Source organism: Somniosus microcephalus, chromosome 5 (genome assembly GCF_052327205.1).
Source record: "Somniosus microcephalus isolate GS21.2 chromosome 5, FLI_Smic_1.0, whole genome shotgun sequence".
Lineage (NCBI taxonomy): Eukaryota > Metazoa > Chordata > Chondrichthyes > Squaliformes > Somniosidae > Somniosus > Somniosus microcephalus.
In genome coordinates, this window is record NC_140991.1 from 76,527,366 (window position 1) to 76,546,297 (window position 18,932).

At 46.4% G+C, this 18,932-nt stretch overlaps 1 protein-coding gene across 5 annotated transcripts in view; it reads left to right on the forward strand.

Moving 5' to 3' along the window:
• nsun6 (NOP2/Sun RNA methyltransferase 6) overlaps positions 1 to 18,932 on the forward strand; it is a 76,054-nt gene that overhangs the window by 51,395 nt on the left and 5,727 nt on the right. For all 5 annotated transcript variants that reach the window (XM_085987850.1, XM_085987847.1, XM_085987845.1 and 2 more), the window contains one exon: positions 1,311 to 1,436. In XM_085987850.1, coding sequence (XP_085843976.1) covers positions 1,311 to 1,436 — 126 coding nt within the window. The remainder of the gene's footprint in view (positions 1 to 1,310; positions 1,437 to 18,932) is intronic.

The window sequence follows — 18,932 nt, forward strand, 5'->3', positions numbered from 1 at the left end:
GCTGCCCCTCTCACAATGCGTCTGCGAGCCCTACGGACATGGAGCTGCAGCTCCGCGTTGGCACCCCATGCAACCCCCATCAAATCCTGGCAAACACTCTAATTTCCAAATGGCCACTTGCAGCGCTGTTGCCTGAGTCCAAAAATACCTGGCTCTTGCTGCTTGAAACCAGTTAGCTATCCTCCTTGTTGTGTCTCCAGAAATGCGTTGCACAAGACTGTTTTCTGAAAAAAGGATGGCCTTTATACTGGAGAGGACGTTCCCTTTAATTAGCGCCCCCCGGGGCCCGCGCTGGTTGTGTTGCGTTCCTTTTTCCAAACGCTCCGGCCGCCCGCCGCACAATGGGGCGGTCCGACTGAAGTTTGCAATCGGGGCGGCCAAAGGGCGTTGCACGAGGATGTGACGTCATTTTCTGCGCGCGCATCCGGGCGGGCGCTAAACTTTGCGCCGGCGCTAACGGGCAACTTAATTTGGGGCGGAGCGCAAACTGCGCTGCGCCCGGGCGCTACACGCATAGCGCCCGGAAATCACTTCTCTTAAGGCGCTAACTGCTGGCGCAAGCTACTGAAAATCTAGCCCTTTGAATCTAATGTATACTTCCTAATAGCTCAATGGTGAAATTCACCTTCAGGGGCTGGTAATGGAGCATGGCTGCACCAGAGCCACTGGGAGTGGAGGAGGTATGGACTGGTGCTTGAGGTGGGGATCCCCCACGGCCAGCGGGGTGGTTCATGCCCCTGGGGTCCGCCTGTGTTTTTTTTGCCATGTTACGGAGCCATGGACTGGTGCTTGAGGTGGGGATCCCCCACGGCCAGCAGGGTGGTTCATGCCCCTGGGGTCCGCCTGTCTTTTTTTTGCCATGTTACTGAGCCATGGCAACCCTCTCCACTTTGCCAGATTTTCCATGCTTCACTCCTCTGCTATTCTGCTGTACCATTTACACATCCTCTGGACCCTTCTTTTGTTTCTATACTTGTTGCATTACTACCCCCTTTTTCCTTGCACCGTCAACCCTTTTGTCATTTAGTCACTCCTGCCCTCCCCCCATCATAGACCTTTTTTCCTTTCCCTGCCCCACTTTCCCAGGCTCTGTACTTGTTTAAAAGCTATTTATCGCTAACATCTTCCAGTTCTGATGGAAGGTCATCGACCTAAAATGTTAACTCTGTTTCTCTCTCCACAAATGCTCCCTGACCTGCTGAGTGTTTCCTGCATTTTCTGTTTTTTTTAAATGTTATATTCCCAACATCTGCACCATTTTGTTTTTATTTTACATTTGGCTCTGGTTTCTAACTGAAGTGTTCTCTTAGGCAGTCAACTTACTAAAACCTGGAGGTATTTTGGTGTATAGCACCTGTACAATAACATTGGCAGAAAATGAAGAACAAGTTGCCTGGGCACTCGATTCTTTCCCTTGTTTACGCCTGCAGCCACAAGTGAGTATTATTCACCATAGTAGATAACCTAGTTAATGCAGCTTAAGGACTAATAGTTTTACTAAGTTGATATGGATTGTTTTCTACCATAAAACAATTTGTGTGATTTGTGCATTTTAAATTTGACTAAAAAAAAATACTGGTGAAAATTTAAAAATGCATGTTTGATTTATCAAATTAATTGCTGAGATGAGAAATTGTTAAAATTTATGAACTAATTGATCTCCCTGCAGACAGAGTCAAAGCTAAGTGTAGTCTTCAGAGGAGGCAGGGTTAGAGGGCGGGGGATAAATAACGTAATTGAGTCCCCATTACAAAGTCATACATTCTATCCTTAGTTTTTATATATATAACCAGTTGAAAACGTCAACTCAAAAGCAAGTTACCAAGTGTGACTGGTACTGGTTATAGCAGTTGGATTGAGGGGCTTTAGATTCACTGCATCACCTGGTGTAGGGGAAATATCACTTAGAAATCCAAATTATAGACTGCAGCATAAATTAGAGGAAATAAATTAGAGTCTCAGTCCAATCCATTAATCTAACATTTAGTGAGATTATGTTCATAAACCCTAACTACAATGAAGCTGGGGAAAGTTACTCACATTTCTAGCCACAGCAACCTCCTACTATATGAAAGGTACCAGGGCTCAAAATAAAAAGCACTTGCAGGTTAGCAATTTTATCCCTAAAACCTTCATATTGCTGCAGAATACCTGTTTTGTTCCTCTGTTTTAAAACATAGAAACATAGAAGATAGGAGCAGGAGCAGGCCATTCGGCCCCTCGAGCCTGTTCTGCCATTTAATAAGATCATGGCTGATCATCCAAATTCAGTACCCTGTGTCATAAATCTCATCATCAAGAAACTACCTATGAAATAACACTGGATGGCCAGCTGGTGGCGACGTCCAAGGAGTATAAATACTCGGGCGTTGGCCCCAGCTTGCCAGGGACATTTTGTAAAGACAAGGAGCTAGTGGATACAACTAGACTTCCATGTTCAGAAATAAGTTGATTAAAGCCTTGCTTTATGCTCAAAGCAAGTGCATAGTGAGTTTTATTACGTCACCCTGTCCCTGCTTTCTCCCCATACCCCTTGATCCCTTTAGCCTTAAGAAATATATCTAACTCCTTCTTGAATATATTTAATAAGTTGGCCTCAACTGCCTTCTGTGGTAGAGAATTCCACAGGTTCACCACTCTCTGGGTGAAGAAATTCCTCCTCATCTCAGTCCTAAATGGCTTACCCCTTATCTTTAGACTGTGACCCCTGGTTCTGGACTCCCTGACCATCGGGAACATCCTTCCTGCATCTAGTCTGTCTAGTCCTGTTAGAATGTTATAACTTTCAATGAGATCCCCTCTCATTCTTCTAAACTCCAGCAAATATAAGCCCAAACGACCCAATCTCTCCTCATACGTCATTCCTGCCATCCCAGGTATCAGTCTGGTGAATCTTCGCTGCACTCCCTCCATGACAAGAACATCCTTCCTCAGATAAGGCGACCAAAACTGCACACAATACTCAAGGTGTGGTCTCACCAAGGCCCTGTACAACTGCAGCAAGACATCCTTGCTCCTGTACTCGAATCATCTCGCTATGAAGGCCAACATACCATTTGCCTTCTTAACCGCCTGCTGCACCTGCATGCTTACCTTCAGCGACTGGTGCACAAGGACACCCAGGTCTCGTTGCACTTCCCGTTTTCCCAATCTGTTGCCGTTCAGATAATAATCTGTCTTCCTGTTTTTGCCACCAAAGTGGATAACCTCGCATTTATCCACATTGGGCAGATGCATAGCAGATGCAGTATAATCACCCAACCTGTCCAAATCATACTGGAGTTTCTCTGCATCCTCCTCACAGCATACACGCCCACCCAGCTTTGTGTCTTCTGCAAACTTGGAGATATTAAATCTAGTTCCCTTGTCTAGATCATTTATATATATATTGTGAATAACTGGGGTCCTCGCACCAATCTCTGTGGTACCCCACTAGTCACTGCCTTCCACTCGGAAAAAGACCTGTTTATTCCAACTCTTTGCTTCCTGTCTGCCAACCAGTTCTCTACCCAAGTCAGTACCTTACCCCCAATCCCATGTGCTTTAAATTTGCACGCCAATCTCTTATGTGGGACCTTATCGAAAGCCTTCTGAAAGTCCAAATACACCACATCCACTGGTTCTCCCTTATTTATTCTACCAGTTACATCCTCAAAAAATTCCAGTAGATTAGTCAAGCATGATTTACCTTTTGTAAATCCATGTTGACTTCATCCGATCCTGTCACTGTTTTCCAAGTGCTCTGCTATTATATCTTTTATAATGGACTCCAGCACTTTCCCCACTACCGATGTCAGGCTTACTGGTCTATAATTCCCCGTTTTCTCTCTACCACCTTTTTTAAATAGTGGGGTTACATTAGCTACCCTCCCATCCATGGGAACTATTCCAGAGTCTATAGAATTTTGGAAGATGACCAGCAATGCATCTACTATTTCTAGGGCCACTTCCTTAAGTACCCGAGGATGTAGATTATCAGGCCCTGGGGATTTATCGGCCTTCAATGCCGTCAATTTCCCTAACACCATTTCCCTACAAATACTGATTTCATTCAGTTCCTCCCTCTCATTAGACCCTATGTTCCCCGACATCTCTGGAAGGTTATTTGTGTCCTCCTTTGTGAAGACAGATCCAAAGTATGTATTTAATTGACCTGCCATTTCTTTGTTCCCCATTATAAATTCCCCTGATTCTGACTACAAGGGACCTACGCTTGACTTCACCAATCTTTTTCTCTTCAAATAGCTATAGAAGTTTTTACAGTCAGTTTTTATGTTCCCTGAAAGCTTACTCTCATATTCTATTTTCCCCCTCTTAATTAATCCCTTTGTCCTCCTTTGCTGAATCCTAACCTGCTCCCAATCCTCAGGTTTGCTGCTTTTCCTGGCCAATTTATATGTCCTCTCCTTGGATCTTATGCTATCCCTAATTTCCCTTGTTAGCCACGGTTGAGTCACCTTTTTTGTTTTATTTTTATGCCAAACAGGGATGAACAAATTCTGTAGTTCATCCATGCGATCTTTAAATGTTTGCCATTGCCTATCCACCGTCAACCCTTTAAGTAACGTTCCCCAATCCATTCTAGCCAACTTGCACCTTATACCATCGTAGTTTCCTTTATTTAAATTCAGGACCCTAGTCTCTGCGTCAACTACTTCACTCTCCATCTTAATGAAGAATTCTATCATATTATGATTGCTCCTCCCCAAGGGGCCTCGCACAACAACATTGCTAATTAATCCTTTCTCATTACGTAATACCCAGTCTAAGATGGCCTGATCTCCAGTTGTTTTCTCGACATATTGGTCCAGGAAATCATCCCGTACACTCTAGGAATTCCTCCTCCACAGTATTGTTACTAATTTGGTTAGCCCAATCTATATGTAGATTAAAGTCACCCATGATAACTGCTGTGCCCTTATTGCACGCTTCTCTAATTTCCCGTTTAATGCCATCCCCAACCTCAGCATTACTGTTTGGGGGTCTGTATACAACTCCCACTAACGTTTTCTGCCCCTTGGTATTTCTCAGCTCTACCCATGCAGATTCCACATCATCAGAGCTAATATCCTTCCTTACTATTGTGTTAATCTCTAAAAAGTAGCATTCTACAGGATAAATATAAAACAACTTTTCCAATGTGTGTTCATTAACTTCCCCCATTCACTAATTAATGATAACAGACACTTATACCTATGTTCCTAACCTGTCCTAGATCTGGCTCTGGCTGTTGTTTTTTTATTCGTTCATGGGATCTGGGCGTCGCTGGCATAGCCAGCATTTATTGCCCATCCCTAATTGCCTTCGAGAAGGTGGTGGTGAGCCGCCTTCTTGAACCGCTGCAGTCCGTGTGGTGAAGGTACTCCCACAGTGCTGTTAGGGAGGGAGTATCAGGATTTTGACCCAGCGACGATGAAGGAATGGCGATATACTTCCAAGTCAGGATGGTGTGTGACTTGGAGGGGAACTTGGAGGTGGTGGTGTTCCCATGCGCCTGCTGCCCTTGTCCTTCTAGGTGGTAGAGATCACGGGTTTGGGAGGTGTTGCCGAAGAAGCCTTGGCGAGTTGCTGCAGTGCATCTTGTAGATGGTACCCACTGCAGCCACGGTATGCTGGTGGTGGAGGGAGTGAATGTTTAAGGTGGTGGATGGGGTGCCAATCAAGCAGACTGCTTTGTCCTGGATGATGTTGAGCTTCTTGAGTGTTGTTGGAACTGCACTCATCCAGGCAAATGGAGTGTATTCCATCACACTCTTTACTTGTGCCTTGTAGATGGTGGAAAGGCTTTGGGGAGTCAGGAAGTGAGACACGTGCCACAGAAGACCTAGCCTCTGACCTGCTCTTGTTGCCACAGTTTTTATGTGGCTGGTCCAGTTAAGTTTCTGGTCAATGGTGACCCCCAGGATGGTAATGCCGTTGAAAGTCATGGGGCGGTGGTTAGACTCTTGCTTATTGGAGATAGTCATTGCCTGGCACTTTCGCGGCGCGAATGTTACCTGCCACTTATCAGCCCAAGCCTGAAAGTCATCCAGGTCTTGTTGCATGCGGGCATGGACTGCTTCATTATCTGAGGAGTTGCAAATGGCACTGAACACTGTGCAGTCATCAGCGAACATCCCCATTTCTGACCTTATGTTGGAGGGAAGGTCATTGATGAAGCAGCTGAAGGTAGTTGGGCCTCAGACACTGATCTGAGGAACTCCTGCAGCGATGTCCCGGGGCTGTGTTGATTGACTTCCATCCACCAAAACCATCTTCCTTTGTGCTAGGTATGACTCCAGCCAGTGGAGAGTTCCCCCCCGCCTCCTCCAATTCCCATTGACTTCAGTTTTACTAGGGCTCCTTGATGCCACACTCAGTCAGATGCTGCCTTGATGTCAAGGGCAGTCACTCTCACCTCACCTCTGCAATTCAGCTCCTTTGTCCATGTTTGGACCAAGGCTGTAATGAGGTCAGGAGCCAAATGGTCCTGGCAGAACCCAAACTGGGTATCAGAGAGCAGGTTATTGGTGAGTAGGTGCCGCTTAATAGCACTGTCGACGACACCTTCCATCACTTTGCTGATGATTGAGAGTAGACTGATGGGACGGTAATTGGCCGGATTGGATTTGTTATGCTTTTTGTGGACAGGACATACCTGGGTAGTTTTCCACATTGTCGGATAGATGCCAGTGTTGTAGCTGTACTGGAACAGCTTAGCTAGAGGTGCGGCTAGTTCTGGAGCACAAGTCTTCATCGCGACAGCCGGGATGTTGTCGGGGCCCATAACCTTTGCTGTAGCCAGTCGCTCAACCGTTTCTTGATATCACGTGGAGTAAATCGAATTGGTTGAAGAATGCCTTTTGTGATGGTGGGGACCTCAGGTGGACGTCGATATGGATCATCCACTCGGCACTTCTAGCTGAAGATGGTTGCAAACGCTTCAGCCTTGTCTTTTGCATTCATTTGTTGGGCTCCACCATCATTGAAGATGGGGATATTCATGGAGCCTCCTCCTCCCGTTAGTTGTTTAATGGTCCATTACCATTTACGACTGGATGTAGCAGGACTGCATAGCTTTAATCTGATCTGTTGATTATGGGATCGCTTAGCCCTGTCTATAGCATGCTGCTTCTGCTTTTTAGCATGCATGTAGCCCTGTGTTGCAGCTTCCCCAGGTTGGCATCTCATTTTTAGCTATGGCTGGTGCTGCTCCTGGCATGCTCTTCTATGCTCCTTTTTGAACCAGGGTTGCTCCCCTGGCTTGACGGTAATGGTAGAGTGAGGGATATGCCGAGCCATGAGGTTACAGATTGTGGTGGAATACAGTTCTGCTGCTGCTGATGGCCCACAGCACCTCATGGATGCCCAGTTTTGAGCTGCTAGATCTGTTCTGAATCTGTCCCATTTAGCAAGGTGGTAGTGCCACACAACACGATGAAGGGTGTCCTGAGTGTGAAGACGGACTTCGTCTCCACAAGGTCTGTGCGGTGGTCACTACTACCAATGCTGTCCTGGGCAGATGCATCTGCGACGGGTAGATTGGTGAGAACGAGGTCAAGTAGGTTTTTCCCTCGTGTTGGTTCTCTCACCACCTGTTGCAGGCCCAGACTGGCAGCTATGTCCTTCAGGGCTCGGTCAGTAGTGGTGCTACCGAGCCACTCTTGGTGATGGACATTGATGTCCCCCACCCAGAGTACATTCTGTGCCCTTGCTACTCTCAGTGCTTCTTCCAAGTGGTGTTCAACATGGAGGAGTACTGATTGATCAGCTGAAGGAGGGCAGGAGGTTTCCTTGCCCATGCTTGACCTGAAGCCACGAGACTTCATGGGGTCCAGAGTCAATGTTGAGGACTCCCAGGGCCGCTCCTTCCTGACTGTATACCACTGTGCTGGCACCACTGGTGAGTCTGTCCTGCCGTTGGGACAGGACATACCCAGAGATGGTGATGGAGGAGTTTGGGACATTGGCTGAAAGGTATGATTCTATGAATATGACTATATCAGGCTGTTGACATAGTGAGTCCCAGCCACTCTCCCCATCAGTCCTGCATTCTGTTGTTTTTTTTTTCTGGGGATTAAAGGGTAATATAAAAATAATTTGGTCGGGGAGGGGGGGCGGGGGGGCGGGGGTTGAGGCGAAGGCTCACTACCCCAGACGTGCAGCAAAGAGAAGAGATATGGATGCTGTTGATGGGTGGGGGTGGGCCCGTGGCAGGAGCACTGGCTGCTGATACCAGCAGGGGCAGTGGACAACTTTGGCAAGGACTTGAGGCAGGTGGAGGTGCGATAGAGCAAGGCTATGAAGCAGACTGGAGATCAGGAGAGTGGCCTTAATTTATATATATTTATTTAATAAAAATATACGCCATTCTGATGTTTAAAAAATTGGGCGAAAGGTTTACCACAGCATTCGTGTAAAGGAGAAGTAGAGGGGGCAAAGGTCAGTTTAATAAATGCACACATCAAAACCGGCACATTTGGTCAAGACGGGCATCAAAGCAGCAGTCGGCACCTTTGAACAACATAACATTATAGGCTTAATAACATAGCAATTTACAGTTGTACTTTGGAATACATTGGCTCACTATATGGAATGGCAAAGTTACTGTCCAAAGGAAAGGCTCTCTGGGTGTGAAATGAAGGAAATCTTATCTATTCAAATTGACGTAACACTGAAAACTGTACTGAGTTACACTCCATCTACCATCAACCTCCATAAATGTTAAATGTTCAGGTAGCCAAAAGTGATGCCAGTCCCCTCATATTCCCAAATGAGATTATACAAAACAAGAACAACTTGCATTTATATTAGGCAGTATAAATGAAATGGTACAATTTCAAATGGCGTTCAGCACCAGAGACACCTGGGGGAGTACGTACACAAATCTTTGAAGATGGCAGCATGAGATACGGCTGTTTGGTTCCTTGGCTTTATAAATAGAGACAAAGAGTACAAAAGTAAGGAAGTTATGCTAAACCTTTATAAATCATTGGTTAGGCATTAGCTGGAGTATTATTGTCCAATTCTGGGCACCACACTTCAGGAAGGATGTCAAGGTCTTGAATAGGGTACAGAGGCGATTTACTAGAATGGTACCAGGGTACAGAGGCGATCTACTAGAATGGTACCAGGGTACAGAGGCGATTTACTAGAATGGTACCAGGGTACAGAGGAGATTTACTAGAATGGTACCAGGGTACAGAGGCGATCTACTAGAATGGTACCAGGGTACAGAGGCGATCTACTAGAATGGTACCAGGGTACAGAGGCGATTTACTAGAATGGTACCAGGGTACAGAGGCGATCTACTAGAATGGTACCAGGGTACAGAGGCGATCTACTAGAATGGTACCAGGGTACAGAGGAGATCTACTAGAATGGTACCAGGGTACAGAGGCGATTTACTAGAATGGTACCAGGGTACAGAGGCGATCTACTAGAATGGTACCAGGGTACAGAGGCGATCTACTAGAATGGTACCAGGGTACAGAGGAGATCTACTAGAATGGTACCAGGGTACAAAGGCGATTTACTAGAATGGTACCAGGGTACAGAGGTGATCTACTAGAAAGGTACCAGGGTACAGAGATGATTTACTAGAATGGTACCAGGGTACAGAGGCGATCTACTAGAATGGTACCAGGGTACAGAGATGATTTACTAGAATGGTACCAGGGTACAGAGGCGATTTACTAGAATGGTACCAGGGTACAGAGGCGATCTACTAGAATGGTACCAGGGGTCACCTACAACGGCTTCTCTTCCTGCTCCCACACCATTACCTCTGGTGTCCACCAAGGATCTATCCTTGGCCCCCTCCTATTTTTCATCTACATGCTGCCCCTCGGCGACATCATCCAAAAACACAGCGTCAGTTTCCACGTGTATGCTGATGACACCCATCTCGACCCCTCCACTGTCTCTAAATTATTAGACCGCTTGTCCGACATCCAGCCATTGTCTTCGGTCCCCACCACGAACTCCGTTCCCTAGCTACCAACTCCATGTTTCTACCAGGCAACGGAAATGAGCTATCGACCACATAGCCGCGCTATGCTAAGACTGCCTATTTCCATATCCGGAACATTGCCCAGCTCTGACTCTGCCTCAGCTCATCTGCTGCTGAAACCCTCATCCAAGCCTTTGTTACCTCTTTGTTGACTATTCCAACGCATTCCTGGCCAGCCTCCCACGTCTACCCTCCGTAAACTTGAGGTCATCCAAAGCTCTGCTGTCCATGTCCTGACTCGCACCAAGTCCCGTTCACCCATCACCCCTGTGCGCGCTGACCTACATTGGCTCCTGGTTAAGCAATTCTTTGATTTTTTAAAATTCTTATCCTTGTTTTCAAATCCCTCCATGGCCTCGCCCTTCCCTATCTTTGTAATCTCCTCCAGCCCCACAATCCTCCGACATATCTGTGCTCCTCTAATTCTGGCCTCTTGAGCATCCCCAATTTTAATTGCTCCACCATTGGTGGTCATTGCTCCACCATTGGTATCGTTAGAAGGATACTTCAGATGAATACGTGGCTAGAGGAATGGTGCCAGGGGGAGGGATTCAAGTTCCTGGGACATTGGAACCGGTTCTGGGGGAGGTGGGAGGTGGGACCAGTTCAAACCGGACGGTTTGCACCTGGGCAGGGCTGGAACCGATGTCCTAGGGGGAGTGTTTGCTAGTGCTGTGGGGGAGGGTTTAAACTAAAATGGCAGGGGGTTGGGTACCTGAGCAGGGAGACAGAGGAAAGGGAAACAAGGATAAAAGCAAAAGATAGGAAGGAGAAAAACAAAAGTGGCAGTCAGAGAAATCAACGGTTTAAATCAAACATGGCCACAGTAAATAATAATTCTAATAGGTCTAAGAGCGTTAAAAAAACAAGCCTGAAGGCTTTGTGTCTTAATGCGAGGAGCATTTGTAATAAGGTGGATGAATTGGCTGCGCAAATAGAAGTAAACAAATACAATTTGGTTGGGATTACGGAAACGTGGCTCAAGGAAGGCCAGGACTGGGAACTCAACATCCAGGGGTATTCGATATTCAGGAAAGGTAGGCAAAAAGGAAAGGGAGGTGGGGTAGCATTACTGGTTAAAGAAGGGATTAACACAATTGTAATGAAGGATATTAGCTCTGATGAGGTGGAATCTGTATGGGTAGAATTGAGAAATACTAAGGGGAAAAAAACGTTAGTGGGAGTGGTTTATAGACCTCCAAACAGTAAGGCGGAGGTTGGGGATGGCATTAAAAGAGAAATTAAAGAAGCGTGCAATAAGGGCACAGCAGTCATCATGGGTGACTTTAATCTACATATCGATTGGGCCAACCAAATGAGTAACAATACTGTGGAGGAGGAATTCCTGGAGTGTTTACGGGATGGTTTCCTGGACCAATATGTCAAGGAACCAACCAGAGATCAGGCCATCTTAGACTGGGTATTATGTAACGAGAAAGGATTAATTAGCAATCTTGTTGTAAGAGGCCCCTTGGGTCGGAGCGATCATAATATGATCGAATTCTTCATTAAGATGGAGAATGAAGTAGTTGACTCGGAGACTAGGGTCCTCAATTTAAATAAAGGAAACTATGATGGTCTGAGGAGCGAGTTGGGTAGGATTGATTGGGGAATGGCACTCAAAGGGTTGACGGTGGATAGGCAATGGCAAACATTCAAAGACCGAATGGATGAACTACAGAATTTGTTCATCCCAGTTTGGCATAAAAATAAAACAAAAAAGGTGACTCAACCGTGGCTAACAAGGGAAATTAGGGATAGCATAAGGTCCAAGGAGAAGGCATATAAATTGGCCAGAAAAAGCAATAATCCTGAGGATTGGGAGCAGTTTAGGATTCAACAAAGGAGGACAAAGGGATTAATTAAGAAAGGGAAAATAGAATATGAGAGTAAGCTTGCAGAGAACATAAAAACTGACTGTAAAAGCTTTTATAGATATGTGAAGAGAAAAAGATTGGTGAAGTCAAGCGTAGGTCCCTTGCAGTCAGAATCGGGGGAATTTATAATGGGGAACAAAGAAATGGCAGACCAACTAAATACATATTTTGGTTCTGTCTTCACAAAGGAGGACACAAATAACCTCCCAGAGATGCCTGGGAACATAGGGTCTGATGAAAGGGTGGAACTGAAAGAAATCAGTATTTGTAGGGAAATGGTGTTAGGAAAATTGATGGGACTGAAGGCCGATAAATCCCCAGGACCTGATAATCTACATCCCAGGGTACTTAAGGAAGTGGCCCTAGAAATAGTAGATGCATTGCTGGTCATCTTCCAGAACTCGATAGACTCTGGAACGGTACCCATGGATTGGCGGGTAGCTAATGTTACCCCACTATTCAAAAAAGGTGGTAGAGAAAAGGCGGGGAATTATAGACCGGTAAGCTTGACATCGGTAGTGGGGAAAATGCTAGAGTCCATTATAAAAGATGTAATAGCAGAGCACTTGGAAAGCAGTGACTGGATCGGACAAAGTCAACATGGATTTACAAAAGGTAAATCATGCTTGACTAATCTACTGGAATTTTTTGAGGATGTAACTGGTAAAATAGATAAGGGAGAACCAGTGGATGTGGTGTATTTGGACTTTCAGAAGGCTTTCGATAAGGTCCCGCATAAGAGATTAGTGTGCAAAATTAAGGCACATGGGATTGGGGGCAAGGTATTGACTTGGATAGAGAACTGGTTGGCGGACAGAAAGCAAAGAGTTGGAATAAACAGGTCGTTTTCTGAGTGGCAGGCAGTGACTAGTGGGGTACCACAAGGATCGGTCCTAGGACCCCAGCTGTTCACAATATATATTAATGATCTGGACGAGGGAATTGGATGTAATATCTCCAAATTTGCAGACGACACAAAGCTGGGGGGGAGGGTATGCTGTGAGGAGGATGTCGTAAAACTCCAGCACGATTTGGACAGGTTGGGTGATTGGGCAGAAACATGGCAAATGCACTATAATGTGGATAAATGTGAGGTTACCCACTTTGGTGGCAAAAACAGGAAGGCAGATTATTATTTGAATGGTAATAGATTGGGAGAAGGGGCAGTGCAAAGAGACCTGGGTGTTCTTGTACACCAGTCGCTGAAGGTAAGCTTGCAGGTGCAGCAGGCGGTTAAGAAGGCAAATGGTATGTTGGCCTTCGTAGCAAAAGGGTTCGAGTACAAGAACAAGGATGTCTTGCTGCAGTTGTACAGGGCCTTGGTGAGACCACACCTTGAGTATTGTGTGCAGTTTTGGTCGCCTTACCTGAGGAAGGACGTTCTTGCCATGGAAGGAGTGCAGCGAAGATTCACCAGGCTGATACCTGGGATGGCAGGAATGACGTATGAGGAGAGATTGTGTCGATTGGGCTTATACTCACTGGAGTCTAGAAGATTGAGAGGGGATCTCATCGAAACCTACAAAATTCTGTCAGGCCTGGACAGACTAGATACAGGAAGGATGTTTCTGATGGCCGGGGAGTCCAGAACCAGGGGTCATAGTCTAAGGATAAGGGGTAAGCCATTTAGGACTGAAATGCGGAGGAATTTCTTCACCCAGAGAGTGGTGAACCTGTGGAATTCTCTGCCACAGAGGGCGGTGGAGGCGAGTTCATTAAGTATATTCAAGAAAGAGTTGGATATATTTCTTAAGGCTAAAGGAATCAAGGGATATGGGGAGAAGGCAGGGACCAGGTACTGAATTTGGATGATCAGCCATGATCTCATTGAATGGCGGAGCAGGCTCAAAGGGCCGAATGGCCTACTCCTGTTCCTATCTTCTATGTATCTATGTGCCTACAGCTGCCAAGGCCCTAAGCTCGGAATTCCCTCCCTAAACCTTTCCGCCTCTCTACCTCTCTTTCCTCCTTTAAGACGCTCCTTAAAACCTACCAATTTGACCAACGTTTTGGTCTTCTGCCCTAATATCGCCTTATGTGGCTCGGTGTCAAATTGTGTTTGATAATGCTCGTGTGAAGTGCTTTGGGATGTTTTACTACATTAAAGGCACTATATAAATACAAGTTGAGGGACTTCAGTTATGTGGAGAGACTAGAGAAACTGGGATTCTTCTCCTTAGAGCAGTGATGATTAAAGAGAGATTTAATAGAGGTGTGCAATATTATGTAGGGTTTCACTGGCATGAGGGTCGATAAGTACTACTGATGACACAACAGTGGAGAGAGCGTGCTCCAAGGTTCTTAGATGCAGCACTGGAGGCCTTGGTGTAGGAGGTCGACGGGAGAAGAGAGATTTTGTTTTCACAGGGGGCCAGGAGACCCTCCAGGCAAATTCATAAAAGGGAATGGGAGCAGTGTAGGCCCGAGGACCTGGATGCAGTCCAGCAAGAAGTTTAATGACTTCACACGAGTGGTCAAGGTCAGTGAATTCATCTTCAAATGCCATATCCCACCATCTGCATCACTAGCCTCACACACTGCTCAATGCACCACACCGCCATCACTTACCTACCAACAATCTCTACCAAATATGACTCATACCTCACATTCATAGCTTCACCTCACCCTCACACACTTACCACTGCTACAAGCCTCACACTCACATCTCACAGCTTGCACACACTGTCTGCTATTCAACCATGACAGGCACATCACCCAAACATATTGCACCACACTCACTGACACACTTCCCTTTCTCTTGCAGGATAAAGTGGCTCACAACCAGAGGCAGTGGGACTTAACCGGCGGGGGACCGGCACACCTGCATAACCTGACCCCGAAGGAGGAGACGGTGCTGGCCATTATTGGGAGGGCCATCGGTGAACCCGTAGTCAGCGGCGGGGCTGAAACAATACAAGATGACGGTATCCTCATACGTAATCCTCCTTCCCACTTCCCACTCATCCCACAATCTCTTCTGATTTACAAGCTGCACATGTGTAAGCATGCACCTCTTGCTTTCCCACCCTCCCCTCACCATAACCTTACCCTTGTGCCTTTCTCCTTTCAGAACTACCACCTGGCCAGGTGGAGGAGCAGGAATTGAAGGGCAACAAGACACTGATGATGAAGACACAGCACCATCACTCGATTTCACACTTGCAGCCACCAGCTCAGATACTGACACTCTGCGTACCTTAGAGGATAGGGTAGAGGCGGGATATGCACATAATGAGTCACTGGGCATGAATGGCCTGCAGGCAGGGCAGGGGGAAAAGGGTAGTGCAGGTGCCAGCTCCCCAGAGGGCGAGGTCGCACACGAGTTCTGCTGAAGACTTTGATGGGGTGGCCTTCAGAAGAAGGCTGATGGGTATGCACAAAGAAATGCTTGGTGCATTGGCAGACCTGCCAGAAAACCTGACCGCAATGTCAAGGAGCATGGAGGAGTCCGGCACCAACCTTGCACAGGGCTTTGCTCAGAGCTTGGAGCCTATGATTTCCAGCATGGAAGTGATGGGCAACTCCATTAGAGCACTTGTGGACCCAACCATCATGCAGCGTCTGATGGCTGATCTCTCAGCTTCCATTACAGCACAAGCAGAAGCCACCCAACTGCAGTGATGCAGTGGAAGCTCAGACTGCTCCTATACAGGTTCAGGTTGCTGCCACTCAAGCTCAGACTGCTGCCATCGTCAACAAAAGAGAGGGATAACCAAGAGGCCAGGGTCAGAGTTCAGGGAGATTGTAAGGCTGGAAGAGGTTACATTGATAGGGAGGGGCGAGGCCATGAAGAGATTTAAATGCAGGAATTTTAAATTTAAGGAGTTGAGAGACAATGTAGGTCAGTAAGAACTGGGGTTATAGGTGAATGGGTTTTGATGTGGGATAGGAGATTGACAGCAGAGTTTTGGAATGAGCTGAAGTTTATGGAGGCTAAAAAATGGGAGGGCAGCCAGGTGCGCACTGGAATAGTCGAGTCTGGAGGTGACAAAGGCATGTGTGAGGGTTTCAGCAGCAGATGGGCTAAGGTAGGGGCCGAACCAGATGATGTTGCGGATCAGAGGATATAGGCAGGTAATCGTATTGGGGTCGAATAGGACAGTGAGACTGTGAACAGTTTGGTTCAACCTGAGACAGTAGCCAGGGAGGAGGATGGAGTCTTTGACAAGAATACAGAATTGTGGTAGGGACCTAAGAGAATCACAGAATGACACAGCATAACTTCCTTGTTTTTGTACTCTATGGGCTGGATTTTCTCAGCCCTGAGGAGGTGGGTCTGCCAGGAAAGTTGCAGAATTTGGGGGCAGGTGGCAAACCCCCCCCCCCCCCCCCCAACCCACCTCAGTGCCCTCTTGCCAGGAGGCGGGAAGTCGTCCTGCCCCGGGTTCCGTTTCCTTGGAGGCGGGAAGGAATTAAAGCCTATTAACTGCCTGTTAACAGGCAGAAAATAGGATTATCCCCATTTTTCGTGATGAAATGCAGGCTTCTCGACCTGGGGGAACCCCGCCGGGGTGTAGGAGGTGAGTAGGAGGTCTGCGGGGGTCGGTGGGGTCTGAAAGTGCGATGTAGAGGTGAGTGATGGGTGCAAGTGTGGAGTGGTAAGTATGTTAGGTGAGTGTAAAGTGTTAGAAAATGTTAACTTTCTTTCTTCCTACAGCCTTCAGCCGCTGTGGAGCCATAGTCCCCGACATCTCCATCGTAGAGATCACAGACTGGCTGTTGGATCCTCCGATCCAACAGCCAGCTGTTTTCTGCAAAGTAGAAAGGTTTGATGAGTCCTGAACACAAGGACTCATCAAACTACACAGAATGTCAGTGTTTGACAGCTTCACAGAGCTGTCAAACGATGACATTTCTTTCAAAAATTCTTGACAGATGACATGTCATACGTTGACGTGCTCTGTCACTGACTTCCCCCTAATTGGCCTGCTGGGTGGGCTTAACAAGGTCAATCAGGGGAAAATTCCGATGGTTGGCCAGAAGCTGATGGAGGCGGGACTGAAACCGGGCAAGCAGCAGTCCCGTCTCCATTCAGAAAATCCAGCCCTATGACTCTGTTTATAAAGCCAAGGATCCCATAAGCCTTTTTAACATCCTTCTCAACTTGTCCTGCCACCTTCAAAGATTTGTGTACGTACACCCGCAGGTCTCTCTGTTCCTGCTCCCCTTTTAAAATTGTACCATTTAGTTCACATTGCCTCTCCTCATTCTTCTTGCCAAAATATACCACTTTACACTTCTCTGCGTTAAATTTTATCTGCCATGTCTGCCCATTTCACCAGTCTGTGTGTGTCCTGCTGAGGTCTGTTGCTATTGTCCTCACTGTTTACTTAATTTCCGAGTTTCGTGTCATCTGCAAATTTTGAAATTATGCCCTGTATCCCCAAGTCCAGGTAATTAAGATATATCAAAAACAGCAGTGGTCTTAATACCCTGGTGGACACTACTGTATACTTCCCTCCAGTCTGGAAAAACAACCGTTGACCATGACTCTCTGCTTTCTGTCTCTGAGCCAGTGTTGGGGCCATGCTACCACTGCCCTTTAATCCCATGGGCTTCAGTTTTGCTAACAAGTCTGTTATGTGGTACTTTAACAATGCCTTTTGAAAGTCCATATACACAACATCAACTGCACTACCTTCACCAACCCGCTCCGTTACTTCAACGAATTCAATCAAGTTCGTCAAACACGATTTGCCTTTAACAAATTAATGCTAGCTATCATTTATTAACCCATATTTTTCCAAATGACTATTTTGTCTCAGATTATTGTCTTTAAAAGTTTCCCCACCACTGTTGTTAGGGTGACTAGCCTGTAATTGCCAGGTTTATCCCCCTCCCCTTTTTTGAATGGGGTGTAACATTTGCAATCTTCCAATCTTATGGCACCACTCCCATGTCTAAGGAAGATTGGAAGATTGTGGCCTGAACCTCTGCCTTCTCTCAAACTAGGATGCATCCAATCCGGACCGGGTGACTTTTCTACTTTGAGCGTTGCCAACCTTATATGTACCTCTTTATTTTTATCTTATCCAATTTCTCTTCTACTTCCTACTTGACAGTGACATTGGCAGCATCCTCTCCTTTAGTGAAGACAGTTGCAAAATACTAATTCAGTACCTCAGCATGGGCTCTGGCTCCACAAAAAGATCTCCTATTCGGTCCCTAACTGGCCCTATTCTTCGTTTGACTACCCTTTTACTATTTATATGTTTAGAAAAAACTTTTGGCTTCCCTTTTATGTTACCTGCTAATCTATTCTCATACACTCTCTGCCCCTCTTATTTCCTTTTTCAGTTCTCTACTTTATTCAGCTCTGGCTCTGGTCTTCCAATGTTTAACTGGAGGAAATTCCAGCTTATCCAACGCTGAATGTCAGCCAAGCAAGAGAAGGGGTCCAAGGATTGATCAGTGGGGGACTCCCAAGGTAACGGTGCGAGGGCTGGAAGAGAAGCCATTACTGGAGATAATCTGGCAACAAACAGAGAGGTATGAGTGGAAACAAGTGAAGAGAGTGCTAGTGAGATGCACAGTAGAGGAGAGGCTTTGGAGAAGGATGGTGTTGTTAACCATGTCAAAGGTGGCAGAGAGCAGGAAGGGGAGGGATAATGCACCATGGTCACAGTCACAGAGAGTGGAAAGTTGGGTGGTCAGTTTAACAGAAGTGGGGTAAAACAAGCATGGGATGGTTCGTATGGACAAAATAAGCTCAGAAGGAAATTGGGAAGGTGGAAGAAAAACTGAAGGTATATGGGACCTCAGCCTAGCTCGAGGGAGCTCTGATGAAGTTTGGCTTGGTAAGGAAGGGAGGAGAAGTAGCAGAGGCAACTGATGGATGGTTGCTACCTTTGTGACAAAGAAGTCCATGAGCTCATTGCACTTGTTGTTAGAGGTTAGGGTGGAGAGGATAAGAGAGAGGGATTTATGAAGACAGTTGATAGTGAAGAAAAGTCTTTGTTCTTCAGAATGATCCTAGTGTAGTGGGTGATTTTGATGGAGGAGATTGAAGGCTGGTAGAGTTTGAGACATTTGGAAAGGTAAGAGCCAGTAATTGTTTTATAGAT